The 19,040-nt window shown below is 42.6% G+C and overlaps 1 protein-coding gene across 1 annotated transcript in view; it reads right to left on the bottom strand.

Annotated features, from left to right (window-relative positions):
* The window catches only part of LRIG2 (leucine rich repeats and immunoglobulin like domains 2), a gene marked incomplete in the record, with an annotated part of 100,420 nt that overhangs the window by 20,619 nt on the left and 60,761 nt on the right, over nt 1-19,040 (bottom strand). Inside the window, 6 exon segments of the mRNA XM_077481556.1 lie at nt 5,801-6,077; nt 8,458-8,778; nt 10,014-10,177; nt 12,543-12,611; nt 14,195-14,266; nt 17,093-17,173. Coding sequence (XP_077337682.1) covers nt 5,801-6,077; nt 8,458-8,778; nt 10,014-10,177; nt 12,543-12,611; nt 14,195-14,266; nt 17,093-17,173 — 984 coding nt within the window.

Here is a 19,040-nt window from a genome sequence, read left to right as displayed (position 1 = left end):
CCTCTCCATGTCACAGCTGTAACACATGGCCGAAGGATTATGCGGCAGAGAGAAGCCAGGCCCTTCCTTTATCCCTGAATGGAGGCTAGGGCCCTGGAAGTATGTAACTTGCAGGACTCACCATCAAAGGTAAGCACAGTGCGTGTCATTTGCCTAGGCATATGATGTGCACTGGGGGGGGCAGTGAACAAATTCAGTAAAAAAAAAAAAAAAAAAGAAGGAAAGTGAGAAAAAAAAAAGGCTATACATGTTGAGGACCAGAGGAGGGGGTGGAGGGATGACTTTTTCAGGGTGAAGATCTGCTTTAAGGCTTTCGACTAGTCACACAGTCATCACAAATGTTTACTGTAATTTGCCCAATAAAGTTTATTTCCCTGAATCGCCAGTGTCATCTACTGACTGTAATAACAGCATTTTTTTGATTGGGATATTTCAGGAAAATACCAGATTATGGCCACTAGATGGAGCCAATAATGCTAGGGTTAAGATTTAAAAAGTTTGTGTTTTTTTATAACTAGTCCAAGTATCATTTTTTCAATGGCACCTAAAATGCGGTGGTTTTGCGGGGATTGTCACACGATTTACTGCGTGGTGAACGAGGTAAATCGCATCACATGAAGCTGGTCACCCAAAAAGGCGCAGGAGCTTCCCGAGTTTTGGCAAATGTAGTGTGCTTTGAGATCGTGGGCACAATCGCAACAGATCTGACACAATCTCCAAACACCTAGATGTGAATGGAGCACAAGTCCCTAAGGCTACTTTTTCACTGGGGGCGCTCAGCGCGCTGGCGGTAAAGCGGCACTTTACTGTCCTTTAAGTGGCGCTGATTGGCCGCTAGCGGGGCAGTTTTAACCCGTGCTAGCGACTGAAAAAGGGTTAAAACCGCCCGCTTTGCAGGCAGGTTTGGAGGGCTGCCCCATTGTTTTTAATGGGAAGGGGTGATTTAGGAGCAGTAAATACACCGCTCCTACAGCACTCCAAAGATGCGGCTTGCAGGACTTTGACCGTCCTGCAAGCGCACCGCTCCAGTGTGAAAGCCCTCAGGGCTTTCACACTGGAGTGCACTGAGTGGCTCTTTCAGGGAGCTTTGCAGGCACTATTTTTAGCACTTTAGAGCCTGCAAAGCGCCTCAGTGTGAAAGGGGCCCAAGTCACAAAATGCAATATTTTAAAGTACAAGTAGCAATACTTTATGCATAAGGATACCATGTTCATTTAAAAGATGTGCCCTTAGCATAGTGTTAGTTCACACCTAGTGCACTATGATAAGACAAACTTTATTGCAGGAATGGAAACCCAATGGCAATGTACAACAAATCTGTAGTACACCACAATGCATGATGTGAAAATACAATAGGAGGAGCTAGTATACACACACACACACACACACACACACACAAACACACACTGTTTTCCCGAAAGTAAGAGTGTCTTATATTAATTTTTGCTCCCAAAGATGTGCTAGGTCTTATTTTCAGGGGATGTCTTATTTTTCCATGAAGATGAATAGGGTACACATTTATGGATTCCGCCACGCTTCTGATCCTCCTGTGCCATTTTGATCCCCCCTCCCTCAAATCCACCCTGTGTCATTTTAATTGAGTCCCCCTCTACCCACCTCTGTGCCAGTGGATTATTTAGTCGTCCCCCCCCCATCTTCACCAGACATCCCCCGCCCACCTCAGTCACCCCTGTGTGTCTGTGGAGGCCAGATTCCACACAATGTGCCTGACTCCTGCCCAGGGAGACTCACTGTAATTGTGAGTCAGCCAGACTCCGTCAGGGTAGAGCGAGCAGCAGGCGCAGAAGGTGGCAGCTTGTGCTGGCAGCAGGGCGTGCTCTCTGATGACGGGTGACGTCACTCGTCATCCAGAGAGCCAGCCGCAGCTCACTGATTTAACGAGACCTCGCACCTAACTGCCTGAACAGCTCCGGCTGCGCTGCGGCCAATCAGTGAGCTGCGTGGCAGCACCCACCGATATGGTCCAGAGGAATCAGACGCCTTACGGTAGCTTTAGGGGCCTTATATTCAGGGGTGGCCTTATTATCGGGGGGGGGTGCCTTATATTACAGCAAGAGGCAAAACTGGAAGTAGGTCTTATTTTCAGGGGATGTCTTACTTTTGGGGAAAGACAGTATATATACACACACACACACAAACACTGGATTTATTTGCTTTACAAAGACAAATCAGTCAACTGTGAAAATTATAGAAAGGGCCGTTTTCAGTGTAATTTTGACAGTTTTCTATGGAGAAGCCCCACAGAGCAGACTGACCAACTCAGGATCATAGCTCATTGCAGCTTGAATCGAGAATGGAAGAGAATATGTAGAAACAATCACCTTAAATCACTGAATATAATGAGAATATACGATTGACTGAATTATTACACGACCCAGATCAGCCCCATTCCCATGCTGGTAAATGATCCACAACTGAACAAAATACTAAAGGTTTTTACTATATACATGGAAATATTTATCTCTGATTAAAGTACTTGTGAATCCTCACCTTGTAAAACAACCCATTCAGTTTAAAATGGAAATAATAGGCAAAGCATTTGTGAAAATAAATAAATATACACACACATACATACATTTTAAATACCTTTTTTTTCTACAAGTGATCACATACCCTCTCTGTTCTCAGGTGCATAAGGAGCTTATGTATGTATAAGGAGAGTTGAGGGAGGAGAAACAGCAGCACACTGGCCTTCCCAGTAAATGGCTGGGCAGAGAAAGGGGGAGGGATGTCAGGGCAAGTCTACTGATTGGAGGAGAGCAGGCAAAGTTCCCAGCATAGCCATAAAAATGACCATGATGTGCTCTCATGCCTAGCATGGTCAATTTTTAATAGGAAAGCAGAGGGACCGACAGGAACACCAGGGCTTTCACACAAAGGAAGCAATACAAAGAACAGGATACTTTTCCATACAAGTACATAGTACAGCAGGCGCACACATCAGGAATATGAAATGTTGGGGTAACACATTCTTTAACCACTTCCGGGCCACTGCACGGCGATGTACCTACTTACTTTGAAGGGGGATATCGTTGTTATGGCAGCAGCTAGCTGCCATAACCCCGGTATTATCTTCAGCCGGCAGTCCAGTTTCCGATAAAGTGGTCTCTGTGGCGGATTCCCCACGAGATCACTTATCGCCGGCGGGAGAGGGCTCCCGCCGCACTCTGGTGCCCTCCGACTCTTACCGGAGCAGTCGGAGGCTGCGGAGACAAATCGGATCTTCACCCTTGCTGGCCATGGAGACGAGTGAGGAGAAGATGGCCCCCCACTCGTCTCCATAACAATGCAAGGTGGAAGGGACATCAAAACGTCACTTCCACCCATAGTAATAAAAAAAAAAAAAAAAAAAAGCTATTTTTTTTGCATTTAAGTGTAAATATAAGCTTTTAGGTCTTTATGACCCCAGATCTCCCATTTAACCACTTCCCGACCGGCGCAAGCCGATGTACGTTGGTAGAATAGCATGGGCAGGCATATTGGCGTACAGGTAAGTCCAGTTTTAAATGCCGCCCTGCCATTGCCAGCACGCCGTTGCACTCGCATGCCAGTCGGGACCCCCGTGAGTCCGGTCGCACGGACTCGATCGCCGCGGGGATACCCGCGATCGTCTCACGGGGTGGCTGAACGAGGAGCTGCGGTTGTAAACAGCATCACCCCGTTCTGCCTAGCAACAAGTGACGCTGATCTCTGCTCCATGTGATTGGAGCAGAGATCAGTGTTCACTAAAACAAAGCCCAGCACCCCACAGTTAGTAACACGCCCCCAGGAACACTTAACCCCTACACTGCCACCCCCTGGTTAACCCTTTCACTGCCGGTGTCATTTACACAGCTATATAAATGCAGTGATTGCTGTATAAATGACAATGGTCCCAAAAATGTGTCAAAAATGTCCGATGTGTCCGCCATAATGTCGCAGTCACAATAAAAATCGCTAATCACCATCATTACTAGTAAAAAAATAATTAATAAAAATGCCATAAAACTATCCCCTATTTTGTAAACGCTATAACTTTTGCGCAAATGAATCAATAATGGCTTATTGTGATTTTTTTCATCAAAAGTATGTAGAAGAATACGTATCGGCCTAAACCGAGGGAAAAAAGTTGAAAAAATTAGTTTTTTTTTCAAAATTGTCACTCTATTTTTGTTTATAGAGCAAAAAAAAAAAAAAAAAGAGGTGATCAAATACCACCAAAACAAAGCTCTATTTGTGGGGAAAAAAGGACGTCAATTTTGTTTGGGAGCCACGTCGCACAACCGCGCAATTGTCAGTTAAAGCGATGCAGTGCCGAATTGCAAAAAGTGGTCTGGTCTTTGACCAGCAAAATGGTCCGGGGCTGAAGTGGTTAAGAGGCCCTGTCATGCTTTTGTTTCTTTTACAAGGGATGTTTTTTTTTTTTTAAACAGTGTAAAAATAAAAAAAGGTAAAATAAATCAGAAAAAAAAAAAATTTAAACTTGCGCCATCCCGCCGAGCTCGCGTGCAAAAGCGAACGCATATGTGACTAGCGCCCGCATATGAAAATGGTGTTCAAACCACACGTGTGAGGTATTGCGGCGATTGGTAGAGTGAGAGCAATAATTATATCACTAGATCTCCTCTGTAACGCAAAACATGCAACCTGTAGAATTTTTTAAATATCCCCTATGGAGATTTGTCACCATTCCACGAGCGGGCGCAATTTTGAAGCGTGACATACTGGGTATCAATTTACTATTTACAATTAATTTCTTTGGCAATATAAAAAAAAATTGGGCTAAATTTACTGTTGTCTAATTTTTTTATTTAAAAAAAGTGTGTATTTTTTCCTTAAAAAAAAAAAAAAAAAAGCCTGCTGCGCAAATACGGAATATATACAGAAAGTATGGCAAAGACCACCATTTTATTTTCTAGGGTGTTAGAACCTCCAAACATTATACTTTTTTTTATAAGTCATTTTCTAGCAAAAAAACACATCTCAAAGAGAGGCTTGGTCCTTAAGTGGTTAAAGCGGGAGTCCACCGGGACTCCGCGTTTTTTTTTTTTTTTTTTTTAAAGCCAGCAGCTACAAATACTGCAGCTGCTGACTTTTAAAATAGTGACACTTACCTGTCCAGCGCGCCCGCGATGTCGGCACCCGAAGCCGATCTCTAGATCGTCTCTCGAGTGCTGCCGCCGCCATCTTGGGTATGGGAATCAGGAAATGGAGCCTTTCGGCTTCATTTCACGGTTCCCTACTGCGCATGTGCGAGTCGCGCTGTGCAATAAGGACGGTCCCCGCTGCCTCTGGGATCTGTGTGTTTCCCAGCAGGCAGCGGGGCACTTGCGGAAAGGGGCGTAATCTACACCCCTTTCTGCAGAGAGCTATCCCGGAAGTGGGTGCAGATACCTGTACTGTACAGGTATCTGCACCCCCCTCCCCCCTGAAAGGTGCCAATTGTGGCGCCGGAGGGGGGGAGGGTTCCGATGAGCGGAAGGTCCACTTTAGGGTGGACCTCCGCTTTAAGACACATGTAACCATGCATGTTGGAGTTTAATAATAAATAAGGGCCTTGGGGTTTCTATTTTAAAATGTTACTACTGAAAACTAAACACTTTTCCCAACAGAATACTGATCAATTTAATCTCATCTAAAATTGTTTTACCAAGTATTTTTGCAACCCAACAGTGCTTTGCCCCATATGCTGCTGGGCCCTGCAACAATCACATGCTCCGTTATGGGCAAATTCATGTATGCAGAATTATATGTATGGCCTAACATTCAGCAGTTCCATTATAAAGGATTCTTACCCAACACAGTCAGAGTGACATTGGTTGATATACTTCCTGCAGCATTTTGAGCCATGCAGCTATAAAGGCCCATGTCTTCAATTTTAACATTGACGATGAATAGAACTTCATCTTCAGGCATAACGTGCATGCGACGTTCTCGAGCTGCAGGAAAATCTGTTCCCCCATCTTTCTGCCATGCAATTTGGGGAGGTGGGTGACCTTCTGCTGCACATTCCAAACGTGCCATGGCACCAGTGCGAATAGTCAGATCCATTGGAGTTTTCAGGAATGAAGGCATTTCTGTAATAAAAGACAAAGAAATGTCAAATCTACTACATGCCAAAGGAAAACCTTAGCAGCTTATTTTGTTTGCAATATAAGTCTTTAAACCAATCAGTGAATTTAAGAAATTCTTATACAGCACTGCACAATAACTATTGCACATCTATACAAAAGGCTTAAAGGGGTTTTAAAGGCAGAAGGTTTTTATCTTAATGCATAGAATGTGTGCAGCAGCTCCCCCTCCCCCAGTACTCACCTGAGCCCCCCTCTCTGTCCAGCAATGTCCCTGAGTGCCTCGGCGGTCCAGCACTCTCCCTCCTGATTGGCTGAGACACAGCAGTGGAGTCATTGGCCCCCGCTGCTGTCAAAGTCAGTTAGTATTCCACACCTATAGCAGTCCCCTTTCCCATAAGGCTACTGGTACTCATGAGCCCTCAAGACTTATATACAATGCTATAGTGCCTGGCTACCATGTCGGGAAAGGCACAAACTGAGCAAACAGGTACTTGTGGTTGGTAGACAGGCAGAGTGGTTCAATAACAGTCCAGGTACAAGGCAGGCAAGGTTCAGAGTAATCAGGGTTAAATCAATAGTCAAAAGGGCAGAGCTCAGAGTAGAGGATATCAGATCCAAGGTCATCAATGAGGAAATCCAATCTAGTAGAGCAGGGCAGACAAACAGAGAGCCTGAAGCACATGCAACACACACACAACATCACAAGCATGAGACTGCAGGCGTGGCTGGCATTAATCAGGTTTGGCCTCCACCCAGAAGCTGGCGACATCAATCACCCTGCTGGTGGACAGGGATGCATCATGGCCAAAACCAGGATGCTGAAATGAGACCAGCAGCTTTCAAAGAACATGAGCATTTACAGACAAGGCTAGTAATGGCAAAAACAGCTACCCAGCACCATTATAAACAAACTAGTAGGATTTTTACTTGCTGGAGAATGGAGGATGGAGGATAGAGGATCTAAAAAAAAATGTAAGCTGCAGCTTTAAATATTTTTTTATAAGTTAAATGGGGATATGTAACAAATATAAAAGTAGGTGTCATAAGCAGAAATGCACTAAGATTCTTAGTACTGGGACAAAAAGATAGCAACACACAATGTCCTGATTCGGGTGGAGTGAAGAAACCATCTTAAACTTGTTGTAAACCCTTACAAACCACTTTGCCCTACAGATAAGCCTAGATTAAGGCTTACCTGTAGGTCCAAGAAATATCTCCTAAACCTACACGGTTTAGGAGATACTTGCCAAAAGACAGGCACCGCTGTCTACAGCGTGGTGCACAGGCGCACTGAGCGCGCCGCTGTTAACGGCAATATGCCGCGAGTGGCGGCTCTTGTACGCATGTGCGGGAGTGACATGGTGGCTCCGACGAATGACAGTGCCAGAGCAGCGAGACCCACCGAGAAGATGAAGGCTCCGTACACAAGGGGACAGCGGTGACTTCGCTGGCTCCTGTGTCAGGTAAGTGACACATAATGGACTACTATGCGATGCATAGTAGTCCATTATGCTTTACCTTTGCAGGGAATCAAAGAGGAAGTAACCCTATTAGGGTTTACTTCCTCTTTAAAATGGATGTAAACCCTCACATACAGTTGTGCTCATAAGTTTACATACCTGGTAGAATTTACAATTTCTTGCCCGTTTTTCAGATAATATGATTAATAACACAAAAACATTTTTCACTCAAGGTTAGTGTTCAACTGTTTTTACTCTTTTTAAATCACAGTGACAACAGAAATTACCCAAATGACCCTGATCAAAAGCGGTGGGAAACACAACAAATGATAACAGGACCAACCACCAATTTGGGACTTTCCCCAGATCAAAGCTGTCTGAAGGACCCTACGCCTGACTGGTGTAAAATGATGCAGTAGCATTTATTAGAATTTGAAGAATGTGTGCACAGAAGACCAGGTACATATTTGTGAAACGGAGGCCTGATGCCGAAAAACCCAAGAGGCATTCACAGCCCTGGTGGAGTGAACTTACACAAGAAAATGGTGAGCCCAAGCTTTCCTCAAGGCTATAAGCCTGAATGATGGTTATACTTAGGGATGGTGAAAATAGAAGCTGGATCACCTTTTATAGACCCATCCGGGGATGACAAAAAAAGAGAATCCTTCTTTCTGAAAGAAACGGGCTAAAAGAAAAGACTCACAGCCCAAACCACAAACAATGGCGTTCTAATTCACTCTTATTTTCTGTCTAGGCAGTTGAAACCTCCTAAGGATGAGAACATACTGTATTTTGTAAAATTTGCTTAGAATAATACATTTACAACCTGGACAGAAATAGTTTTATCATATACAATAATTTTACATACGACTTTGCATTACTAAAAAGTAAAAAAAAAAAAAAAAAAAAAAACACACACATACCATTGACTGTGAGCTTAGCTTTACTGGAGTAATTAGATCCAAAATGGTTGGTGATGACACACTGGTATTTCCCTTCATCTGTAAAGTTCACATTAAACAGATGCAAAACTGTAGTGTACTCTATGAGCTCCAGTCCATTTTTAAAATATCTGGCAAAGGTTTCTACTTTGGCATCATACAGGATTTCACTGTCTTTTCTCCATGCCGTATACATGGGAGAATCACTGCTACTGCCTGCAGAACATATGAGCGTCACATTCATTCCTTTCAATGCCACAGTTGTCTCGGGATGCAATTTGATTTGCGGTTTAGGAAAGTTATCTGGCGGGGGAAAAAAAAAAAAACATTCAAATCAGCAAAACAAACATCTGCAATACTTTTTGTAGAGAGCAGTGGTTCTCAACTCCTGTCCTCAGGACCCAATTGTAGGCCAAGTTTGCAAGATAACTGAAATACATCACAGGTGATATAATTTTCAGTGATTGCAGTATTCTTAAACCTGGCCTGTTAGTGGGTCCCGAAGACAGGAGTTGAGAATCACTGGTATAGAGGATGATAAGACGCTTCAGGGCTATCTGCTGCCTAATGCAATAGATTTTATGAATTGGTATGTAGCAGTTAAACAGGAAGTAAACCCCGATGGGTTTTACTTCCTCTTTTGCTTGCTGCAAATGAAAAGCATGATGGGCTAGTATGCATCGCATACTAGCCCATTATGTGGCACTTACCTGCAAAAGAATCCAGCGATGTCCCTTGTGTCGGCAGCGTCCATCTTCTGGCCCCTCTTCCCTCTGGGCAGCGGACTCAGGCTCTGTGGGACTCCAGTATAAGGCTTTGATCAACCTTACAATGTGAACTTATGGCCCCGAGTCTGGGCATTCATCTTAATCATATATTTCTACAGACAACTGAAGCACTTGCATTTCAGAGTGAGCGTAAAGCTGGCTATATATTATACAATTTTCTTAGTCAATTTCCTTAAGATTTACCTTAAACTATGTAGTGCAAGGGCCTGCCTGACAGCATACAAATTAAAAAAAGTTTAGGCTTGACCTCATATTTTTTTTAAATCTAAAGAAAAATTGTATATTGTATGGCCAGCCTTCATGTCACTGGATATCTGGGAGGAGGACACTTCTATTCCAGGGCCCCAAGAATATGAAGGAAACGATTTTAAAGCTGTAACATGTACTGACCCCCTATGGCGTTACCTACTAGCAAAAAGGGTCAGATTTTGATGAATTTCTTAAGGACAAGATTAAAACGATACAGAAGTAGAAAATCAAACACCCAATACTAAAGAAAGTACTTTTTAAGAGATAACTCTTCAGTCTTCAATACTGCAGTTGGGGTTTTTAAATCCACAGCTGTTGAGACCTTACGTTTTAATATTGTGTCCCACACAAAGTTATATTCTTTGCGAACCGAGTCCTGACAATATAGCACTTACATGCCTTTGTAAAGGAAAAAGTAGATTATTCTTTTAAACGTTAGCAGGGGGAAAATAATCAAAGTCCCCAAACCTTGCAAAAGCAGCATTCAAATAAAATACTAACCGCAGATAAAATCTCCTGCATCCACACCGAGTAGAGAACGCCCAGAGAGCCAATCGGGATGAGCGCAACTCACATTCACAGAATGCTGAAAACCGCTGTCAATGAGCCACTGGGGGAACCATTTTAGCTGGCAGTCACAAAGCAAACTGCTCGTGTTTAGGTTTCTGCAAGCAGATTCACATAGGTTAAGAAAGAAATTATATATATATATATATATATATATATATATATATATATATATATATATATATATATATATATATATATATATATATATATATATATATATACACACACATATACACATATACACACACACAAACTTGTATATAATTATTAACGTCACAATAAATGGACACAGCAAAGCAACGAGTAACCTAAAAATACACCAATCTTGACTGAAGAAAAATAAGTCAAAAAATTTGAACCATGTGGAAAAATTGCAACACATCTGAAGTTTTGATTTTACACTAAATAAGCTTAACCGCTTCAATACACTTTTACCCCCTTCCTGCCCAAACCAATTTTAACCTTTCAGCGCTGTCACACAAATGGCACTTTCTTTTGGTGGTATTTAATCGCTGCTGGGTTTTTAATTTTTTGGTTAAAAAAATAAATAAAAAAAGACTGAAAAATAAAAAAAAAAGTTTTCTTAGTTTCTGTCAGAAAAGTTTCTAATTAAGTAATTTTTCTCCTTCACTGATATGATGTGCTGATGAGCACTGATAAGGCAGAATTTATGGGTACTGACAAGGTAGCACTTATAGGCACCAATGAAGTGGCAGTTACATGCAGCACTGATAGGTGACACTAAAAATCAGCACTGACTGGCATTTCTGATGGGCATAGTTGGGGCTGAACAGATGATCAGTGACCTGATGATCTGTACAGGTTTCCCCTGTGAGGAGATGCAGCTGATCGGCCAACCTCTCCTCACACTCTGTCAGTGTGAAGTGAGGAGAGCCAATAAACGGCACTTCCGTGTTTACATGTGATCGTCTGTGATTGGACACAGGCGATCACATGGGTAAAGAGCCATGTCAATGGTACTTTACAGAGATCTGGATTGCAGAGTGTACCGGGGACACAGCGCGCCCACGATCGTTGCGTGGCGCAAAAGTGCGTTGAGTCTGGGGCAACGTCATTAAGTCGCCCCAGAATGAGAGGGAATCAAGCCTGCCATCATTTGTCTATACAGCAGGACGGGAGGAGGTTAAAGATACCCTGTCACCAAATTAAAACATTGCAGGTAGAAGCTGTGAACATTCAAATATTTTAAATTAGGGTTGCACCTATACCCTTTTTTTTACCGGTGAGTACAAGTACAGATTCTTTCAGTCAAGTACTCACTGATACAGAGTACTGATACTTTGCAGTGCAATTTGAACAGAAATGGGGTGCAATGCCTGTATGAATTGCATACAGTTTCCCGCACCACTCCTGTGTGAAGACAAGCCTTAGTGATTTTGTGCCTGAGTGTACACAGGAGCAGGGAAATCTTCCTTAATGGCGGGTTCCATCAGCTCCGGAACCGGCTGTGGACATCAATGGCTCCTCTTGCCTCTCCCATGGCTTTATTCCCCTCATCTCCCTTCCCCCACCCCCGGGTCAAGCCATTTACTGGGCCCTTCGTTTCCACTGTACCCCTGCTTTCAGACACCGAAAAGCCTCTTCACTGGTCCAGGAATTTGAAATCCCTGCGGCTTTCTCTTCTCTCAGTGCTGATCGTATGAGCTAGACAGCTTCTGATTGATCAGTGCCTTCCATGTGGCTGACCAATTAGAATCCTTGTAGTCTGTACTGTAAGCCCTGCGAGGAGAGGAAACATGTAATTTTTTTGCAGTGTGATTTGCGCTCATTCTTTTGTATGGATGAAAAACACACCACAAAGTATCGGTTTCAGGAGTATTTCACAAGTACGAGTGAAAATACTTGGTATCGGTGCATCACTATTTTAAATGTCTAAAGTTATATTTTTAAGGAGGATACTATATTGTCTCTTGAGTGACAGCTCTGAAACTGCTGACATCACATCCAAGATGGAGTCTACCGGCAATAGTCTCAAGACTTTTAGATGCTTATGTAAGTGAGGCTTTTACAGGTAAATACCATGTATCGTATATTATTTAGTACAAATTTAAGTGAAAAATGTAGGCCTTTTTGTTAAAATTAACGGTCTGGCAGCAAGATCCCTTTAAACCAGGGATTTCAAACTGGTGGCTCTCCAGCTGTTGTGAAACTACAAGTCCCATGAGGCATTGCAAGGCTGACAGTTACAAGCATGACTTCCACAGGCAGAGGCATGATAGGACTTGTAATTTTTATTTATTAGATTATAAGTTCTCATGGGCAGGACCTTCCTAACTCTGTTGTATTGAAACTGTGCTGTCTCTCTTAATAACGTAAAGTGTTGCCTAAATTGTTGACACTATATAAATTCAATCTTGAACAACAATATTAAAATATGGCAACTGCACTCAAACATACAATTTTATTAGCTGGTCAGGCATACAAGATGTCACTACTTACAATTCCTGAAGTTTAACATGAGCAAAGGCATTCTCTTGCACAGACATGACCCCATTATTGCTCAAGTCACTGCAAAACAAAATTAGAAAATGTCAGAAAAATAATCAATTGCAAACAGAACTGGATTGGATGTAAAAAAAAAAAAAAAATCCATATTTGATGTTTATTAAGTGGAGCCGCTCTATTAATTATGCAATGAGGAGAGAACAGCAACCAAGCATACTAGTGTCACATGCAGTGTCATTTCAGGGGCAAACAATAAATGACAGCTTAGTACTGTATTATAGAGTGGATTAGCACAGTAATTAGAATTGAAATTGCTAATAGCACAGACTGACTGAAGGTGGGGTGTCACATCTTTCCCAAGCAAATTGGAAAGCTTTCTTTTATAGGGTGTATCTGCTTTGTATTAAGCATCACCTTCTGGAAACTCCCATATACCATACCGTGCAGCCATCGATTTTGAGTGATCAGTTATGTTGGAAATTTTTGGAATTTCTAATCAATGATGGGAGAATCGTGCATGAAATGAAATTGAAAAAGAAATGCGCATAAGCTGTGACCTGGCAAAAAAAAGAAGATTCCTGGGGAAAAAAAATCTAAGCGCTTTCCCCAATTTAGTTGGGGTTGGGAGATTGGGAGACTTTGGTGGGGGTGGGCCAGCCAAGCCTCTTGACCTCTGGGGACAAGCCTACTGACCTTTGGCCTACTCCAATCCTAACCTTGTTCTTAAAAGGGGAAACACTAAACTCTATCTCTAGAAAAATCACCTTTGAAAGTGTTTAGAAACACATTTAAAAAACTGATCGATCAACTAGTACATTACTTTAAAAAGGCTGAGCGTCCGATGCTAATCGCATGAGTAGGCCCATTCCACCAAGTGTGATATCAATATATTACTCGCATAAGAGAGCATGATTTTAGATACCATTAATGAACATAAAAAAAACTTTCATAAAAATTCATATTTAAACAATTACTTGGCCCCAAGTTGATTTAAGATGATATCCCAACATTACCAAGTTCCAGTTGGTTAACATGGACAGTGTTGACTGACATCACTAAAAAAGGAGCAAATATGGAAAAGTGAAAGGAAGCATAGGCAGGGCATATTCCGGGAGACGAAGACTTCCACATACGCTTATTTGTAGATGAGAATACTGGGCAGAAAGACCTAACCAGTAGTTGTATGCAACATTTAGGGACATAGCAATGAGTTTACTACTGTGCTAAACCCAAATTTAAAGTGATTTTTGCGAAGATAACACCATTAGGTTTTCCATACATTTTCATTTGCTTATTGTGCTTACTTTTATCTGTTATGTTGTAGGTCAGCCCAAATGAGTTTATGGGTATATCTTCTGACACCGAAAGGCACAAGAGAGGCATGGAAAAAGGAAATCACTGGATGATTACCATTTGAGTGCCACTTTCACATTTCAGCTGCTTTAACAAATGATAGTTCTAAGTTCTTCTTTAAATATGTCCCACCCCATGTCAGTTGTGTTGTACTCAAAGTTATTGCAAAATCTTGAGTGTGCTTGTTTTCCATGTTAATATGATCAGGAGAGATGGAACATTGCCACATACTTCATACAAGATTATTACAATATGATTTTACCTTTAGAAAAATAGAAACAGAAAACACTTACAGATGCTGCAGGGAATCCAGGCCAGTAAAAGCTTTCTTAGTGATGGACTTAATCTTGTTCCCTTGCAAAATGCTGAAACAAAAGTGTTAACAGCTAAGTAAAACACGGATCTTTACACCACTAGATCACATGAAACTGCAATACTTAAATCTCAGTTCTTTACTAAATAGGCCAATTTTTCTTTCATAATGATGGAGAGAGACATGCAAGTTATCCCTACATTTAAAGCATATCCTAACCCGTCCAGGAAAAAAAAAAAAAAAAAGACATACCTTAACGTCAAGAAGAAACATTGCTGACACTTTCCCTTGTCCTGTGACTCCAAAGTATCAAAATCATTTAAAAGTGCGTGGCCAATCTTTCCCTGTCCATGGACTCTATGGAGACGCAACATTGTAGCACACATTGTCACACAGTGGGTGTGACAGCACACAGGGGGTTAACATGTCACCTGTCTCATATCTCTGCCTCAAAACTGTATACCAGTCACTTGAAGGACAGTAGTTATCTTGCAATCCCAGAGTGAGTTTTGTCATTACTATAATGTTGTGTGCCCACCTGTAGACCACCCACTAAATCATGAACCTGCCTCTAGACCACCTACTATATCATGCACCTGCCTGTAGAACACCCACCAAATCATGCGCCTGCGTGTAGACCACCCACCAAATCATGCGCCTGCTTGTAGACCACCCACTATATCATGCACCTGCCTGTAGACCACTCACTAATTCTCCACTCGGCTACTCTCAAAAACGCGAGTGGAAAATGAGGGCTGGTGAGTGTGGGCTGCCTGGGAGCGGTGGCGCGAAGGGGAGCTCTTCTCCCAGTGATCGCCCAGAGGAAGAGAGAGCTGGCCGGATCATCAGAGTGCAGAACATCTCTATAAAAGCTTTCATTTAAATAGCCGTGCATCCCCCTACGCTCGCCGTCACATACAGCATGCTTCCTGGCCGGGGTACTTTGATAGACAGATCACCTGTTCAATCCTGGGACGTGTGACGGGAATACACGGCAATTGAGATGAAACCTACTACCGTGATGTTTCTGATGTTCTGATGATTCGGCCAGCAATCCTCTTCCTCTCTTCCCCTGCACAGGTAGGCTGCAGCTGAAACAGCACTGACGGATACAGGTGAAGGGGCACTGACTGATACAGGTGAAGGGGCACTGACTGATACAGGTGAAGGGGCACTGACTGATACAGGTGAAGGGGCACTGACTGATACAGGTGAAGGGGCACTGACTGATACAGGTGAAGGGGCACTGACTGATACAGGTGAAGGGGCACTGACTGATACAGGTGAAGGGGCACTGACTGATACAGGTGAAGGGGCACTGACTGATACAGGTGAAGGGGCACTGACTGATACAGGTGAAGGGGCACTGACTGATACAGGTGAAGGGGCACTGACTGATACAGGTGAAGGGGCACTGACTGATACAGGTGAAGGGGCACTGACTGATACAGGTGAAGGGGCACTGACTGATACAGGTGAAGGGGCACTGACTGATACAGGTGAAGGGGCACTGACTGATACAGGTGAAGGGGCACTGACTGATACAGGTGAAGGGGCACTGACTGATACAGGTGAAGGGGCACTGACTGATACAGGTGAAGGGGCACTGACTGATACAGGTGAAGAGGCACTGACGGATACAGGTGAAGAGGCACTGACGGATACAGGTGAAGAGGCACTGACGGATACAGGTGAAGAGGCACTGACGGATACAGGTGAAGAGGCACTGACGGATACAGGTGAAGGGGCACTGACGGATACAGGGGAAGGGGCACTGACGGATACAGGGGAAGGGGCACTGACGGATACAGGGGAAGGGGCACTGACGGATACAGGGGAAGGGGCACTGACGGATACAGGGGAAGGGGCACTGACGGATACAGGGGAAGGGGCACTGACGGATACAGGGGAAGGGGCACTGACGGATACAGGGGAAGGGGCACTGACGGATACAGGGGAAGCGGCATTGACTAAGGGCTCTTTCACACATACTGACTATTCAGATCCACCTGTCAGTTTTTCAGGTTTACCTGATCGGACACTCCATGCACCTCTATGGAGCGACTGATGTTAGCTATGACATGTCTGCCGACATCCGATCTTTTAGATCCAGACGGATGGAAACCCTATTTTTCATGTCTGGCGGTTCGAATGAAAAACGGACGGGTAGTCTGTTTTCATCCGATCTCCCATACAGGAGAGCAGGGCTCTGACAGGACTGTCCCTACACAGTGATTGATCCCTGCTGTCCCCACACAACAGATTGATCCCTGCTAAGCAAGTGGAGTTGTCAAAACGGACAGCCCCGTGTGAAAGGGGCCTAACTGCCATGGACATCACCAGTGATGATACTATACATGGTCTCTGTACTAATGACACTGGCTGGGAAGGGGTTAACATCTAGGGCGGTCACAGGGTTAAACGTGCCTATGTGTAAAGTGTGCTGCTTTTACTAGCATATCTCTGTTTCTCATCTGAGAAACTTACAGATCACTTCCGCTGTACAGAGCTCTGCGTTTACCAGCAGGTCCTGGTCGTGAATCCTTGGCTGGGTTGTACCAGTACGCCACTTTGTCTACAGCATCCGCTTGCCCACAGTACATTGCAGGCGGTTGCCAAGTGGTTAATGAATAAAAATTAGCATTTATTTAATTTGCATAGGTGCCGGGAAAGCACTGCAACAGCCATTATTCGATCATGGATACAGCGCTTGAGTAGGGGTGTAACATGAAACACCCCGTCCAGAAAAGTGGACTTAGTCTTATTTTAAGACGCTATTTGTAATTATCCCGTTATCAGAATGTCAAGCAGTGAGTAGTTGTGATCTGCTTTACAAGAGACACACTATAAGCAACATTTTACAATATGGTGTACTTACAGCGTATTCAGCTTGACCAGTCCAGCAAATGCTTCATTAGAATCTTCAATAGCCCAGGAGATCTCATTATTTCGAAGGTCCCTGTGAAAAAAATAAAAATTAATTAAATATTCCTAGCATATAAAGGGATTTTTTTTCTTTAAAAGAATGAAAATTATAATTAAAAGTTGAAAAATACTGTGAAAATCTTGTACAAAAGTGAGTCAAAGCAACCTTGACAAACAAAAGTTGGTTTTCAACATGTACTAGAAAACGGATGTTTCATATACAGCTAGACAAAACTAGGATATAACCAAAAGAATCAGGTATTGTGGGGAAGGAGCTGCCTGTTTGTAAGGATTCCCAAACTCCAATAATTCAAGTAGAAGGCTAATGAAGCACAGCTGGGTTCATATAGAAGATGGTCTTTATATAATAACATAATATAATAGAAATATATTTGGCTGAGAAATAAATGATTTTGGCAACCTCTTTTGCACAGTGAGTTGCTCAGATTGAACTAATTATATGATATTAGGCCCGAAACAACTAATCAATTATGAAAACAAGTGTCAGCTATTTTCAGAATCGATTTGTTGCTCAGCCGATTAATTGTCCTGCATGTAGAATGCATTTTTTGTTTACATATCAGGAAATACAGCGCAACACACATACAGCTCAGTACAACATCCATACATGTCAGTAAGTGCCTGAGATCTTGTGACTGAATGTGTGAGTAGCAATGCCTCATGGGACATGTAGTCCTGGGCAGGAAGTTAGTGGTTCTAAAAGGCAGAAGTTTTTGCAGCTTGCTATAGGGGCACTCTGAGGGCAGGAGGAGCCAGAAGCGTTGGTGGGGGACCCCAGAAGAGGAGAATCAGGGCTGCTCTGTGCAAAACCATTACACAGAGCAGGTAAGTATGACATGTTTGTTGTTTAAAAAAAAATCACTTTAAAAGGATTCTGTGCAGATCAGTCCAGATCTGAACCCAAAGAAGGCATTAATATAAATATATAAGGCATTACAATTACACCAGTATTGTGCATTATAAATTATTAAAATGATATCTATGGGAGAAAAAAAAAAAAAAAAAAAAAAAAGAAGGTCTCAGCTTTTAGTACTACTTTAATATAAAAGATTTATATCTCCGTTCCACCCTTCATACAGCTTCAGGTCTCACTCCTAGTTAAAATGCCCATATATCCTACTTCTGGGTAATATATGCTGCTACTACTCGTCTTAGGCCTGGTTCATGCCTATACATTTTTTTGGTGCTTTTGCAGAAATGCACTGCAGTTAATTTAACATAGTTTCCTATGGGGCACGTTCACATCTGCTTTTTCAGCCGCTGGAAAGGGAAGGGATTTTTTCCAATGCAAAACTGTTTATTTGATTTGTTGGTTCAATAGCTGCAGAAAAACCATGTACTGCGTTTTTGCTGTGATTTGGGTTTATTAATCTGCCCAACAAATTGGCCAAAAGTAAATAATATATATATATATATATATATATATATATATATATATATATATATATATATATATATATATATATATATATATATATATATATATATATATATATATATATATATATATATATATATATATATATATATATATATATATATCCAGCTCGCACTTACAGCCCTGCAAGCATCTTCTATGTCAGTCTCCAAACCTTTAAAATGAAGTGCCAGTTTACTGCACTTCAAGCTTTAGGGGGGCTAGACTGTGGCCAACAGGAGTAGAAAATGCCCTGGCATCGGTCGGAGCAAACAATGCCATAGACTTGGTGATCAGTGGGTGAAAGAAAACAAAAAAACAAACAAACACACTATTGCTGTCAGTGGGAGGAATCGTGCCCCACAACTGGCGTCAGTGGGAGGAATCGTGCCCCACAACTGGCGTCAGTGGGAGGAATCGTGCCCCACAACTGGCGTCAGTGGGAGGAATCGTGCCCCACAAC

The sequence above is a fragment of the Lithobates pipiens genome, unplaced genomic scaffold (assembly GCF_037356315.1).
Source record: "Lithobates pipiens isolate NorthernLeopardFrog02 unplaced genomic scaffold, aLitPip1_a1.2 Scaffold_16, whole genome shotgun sequence".
NCBI lineage: Eukaryota > Metazoa > Chordata > Amphibia > Anura > Ranidae > Lithobates > Lithobates pipiens.
This window is presented reverse-complemented; position numbering and strand designations above follow the sequence as displayed.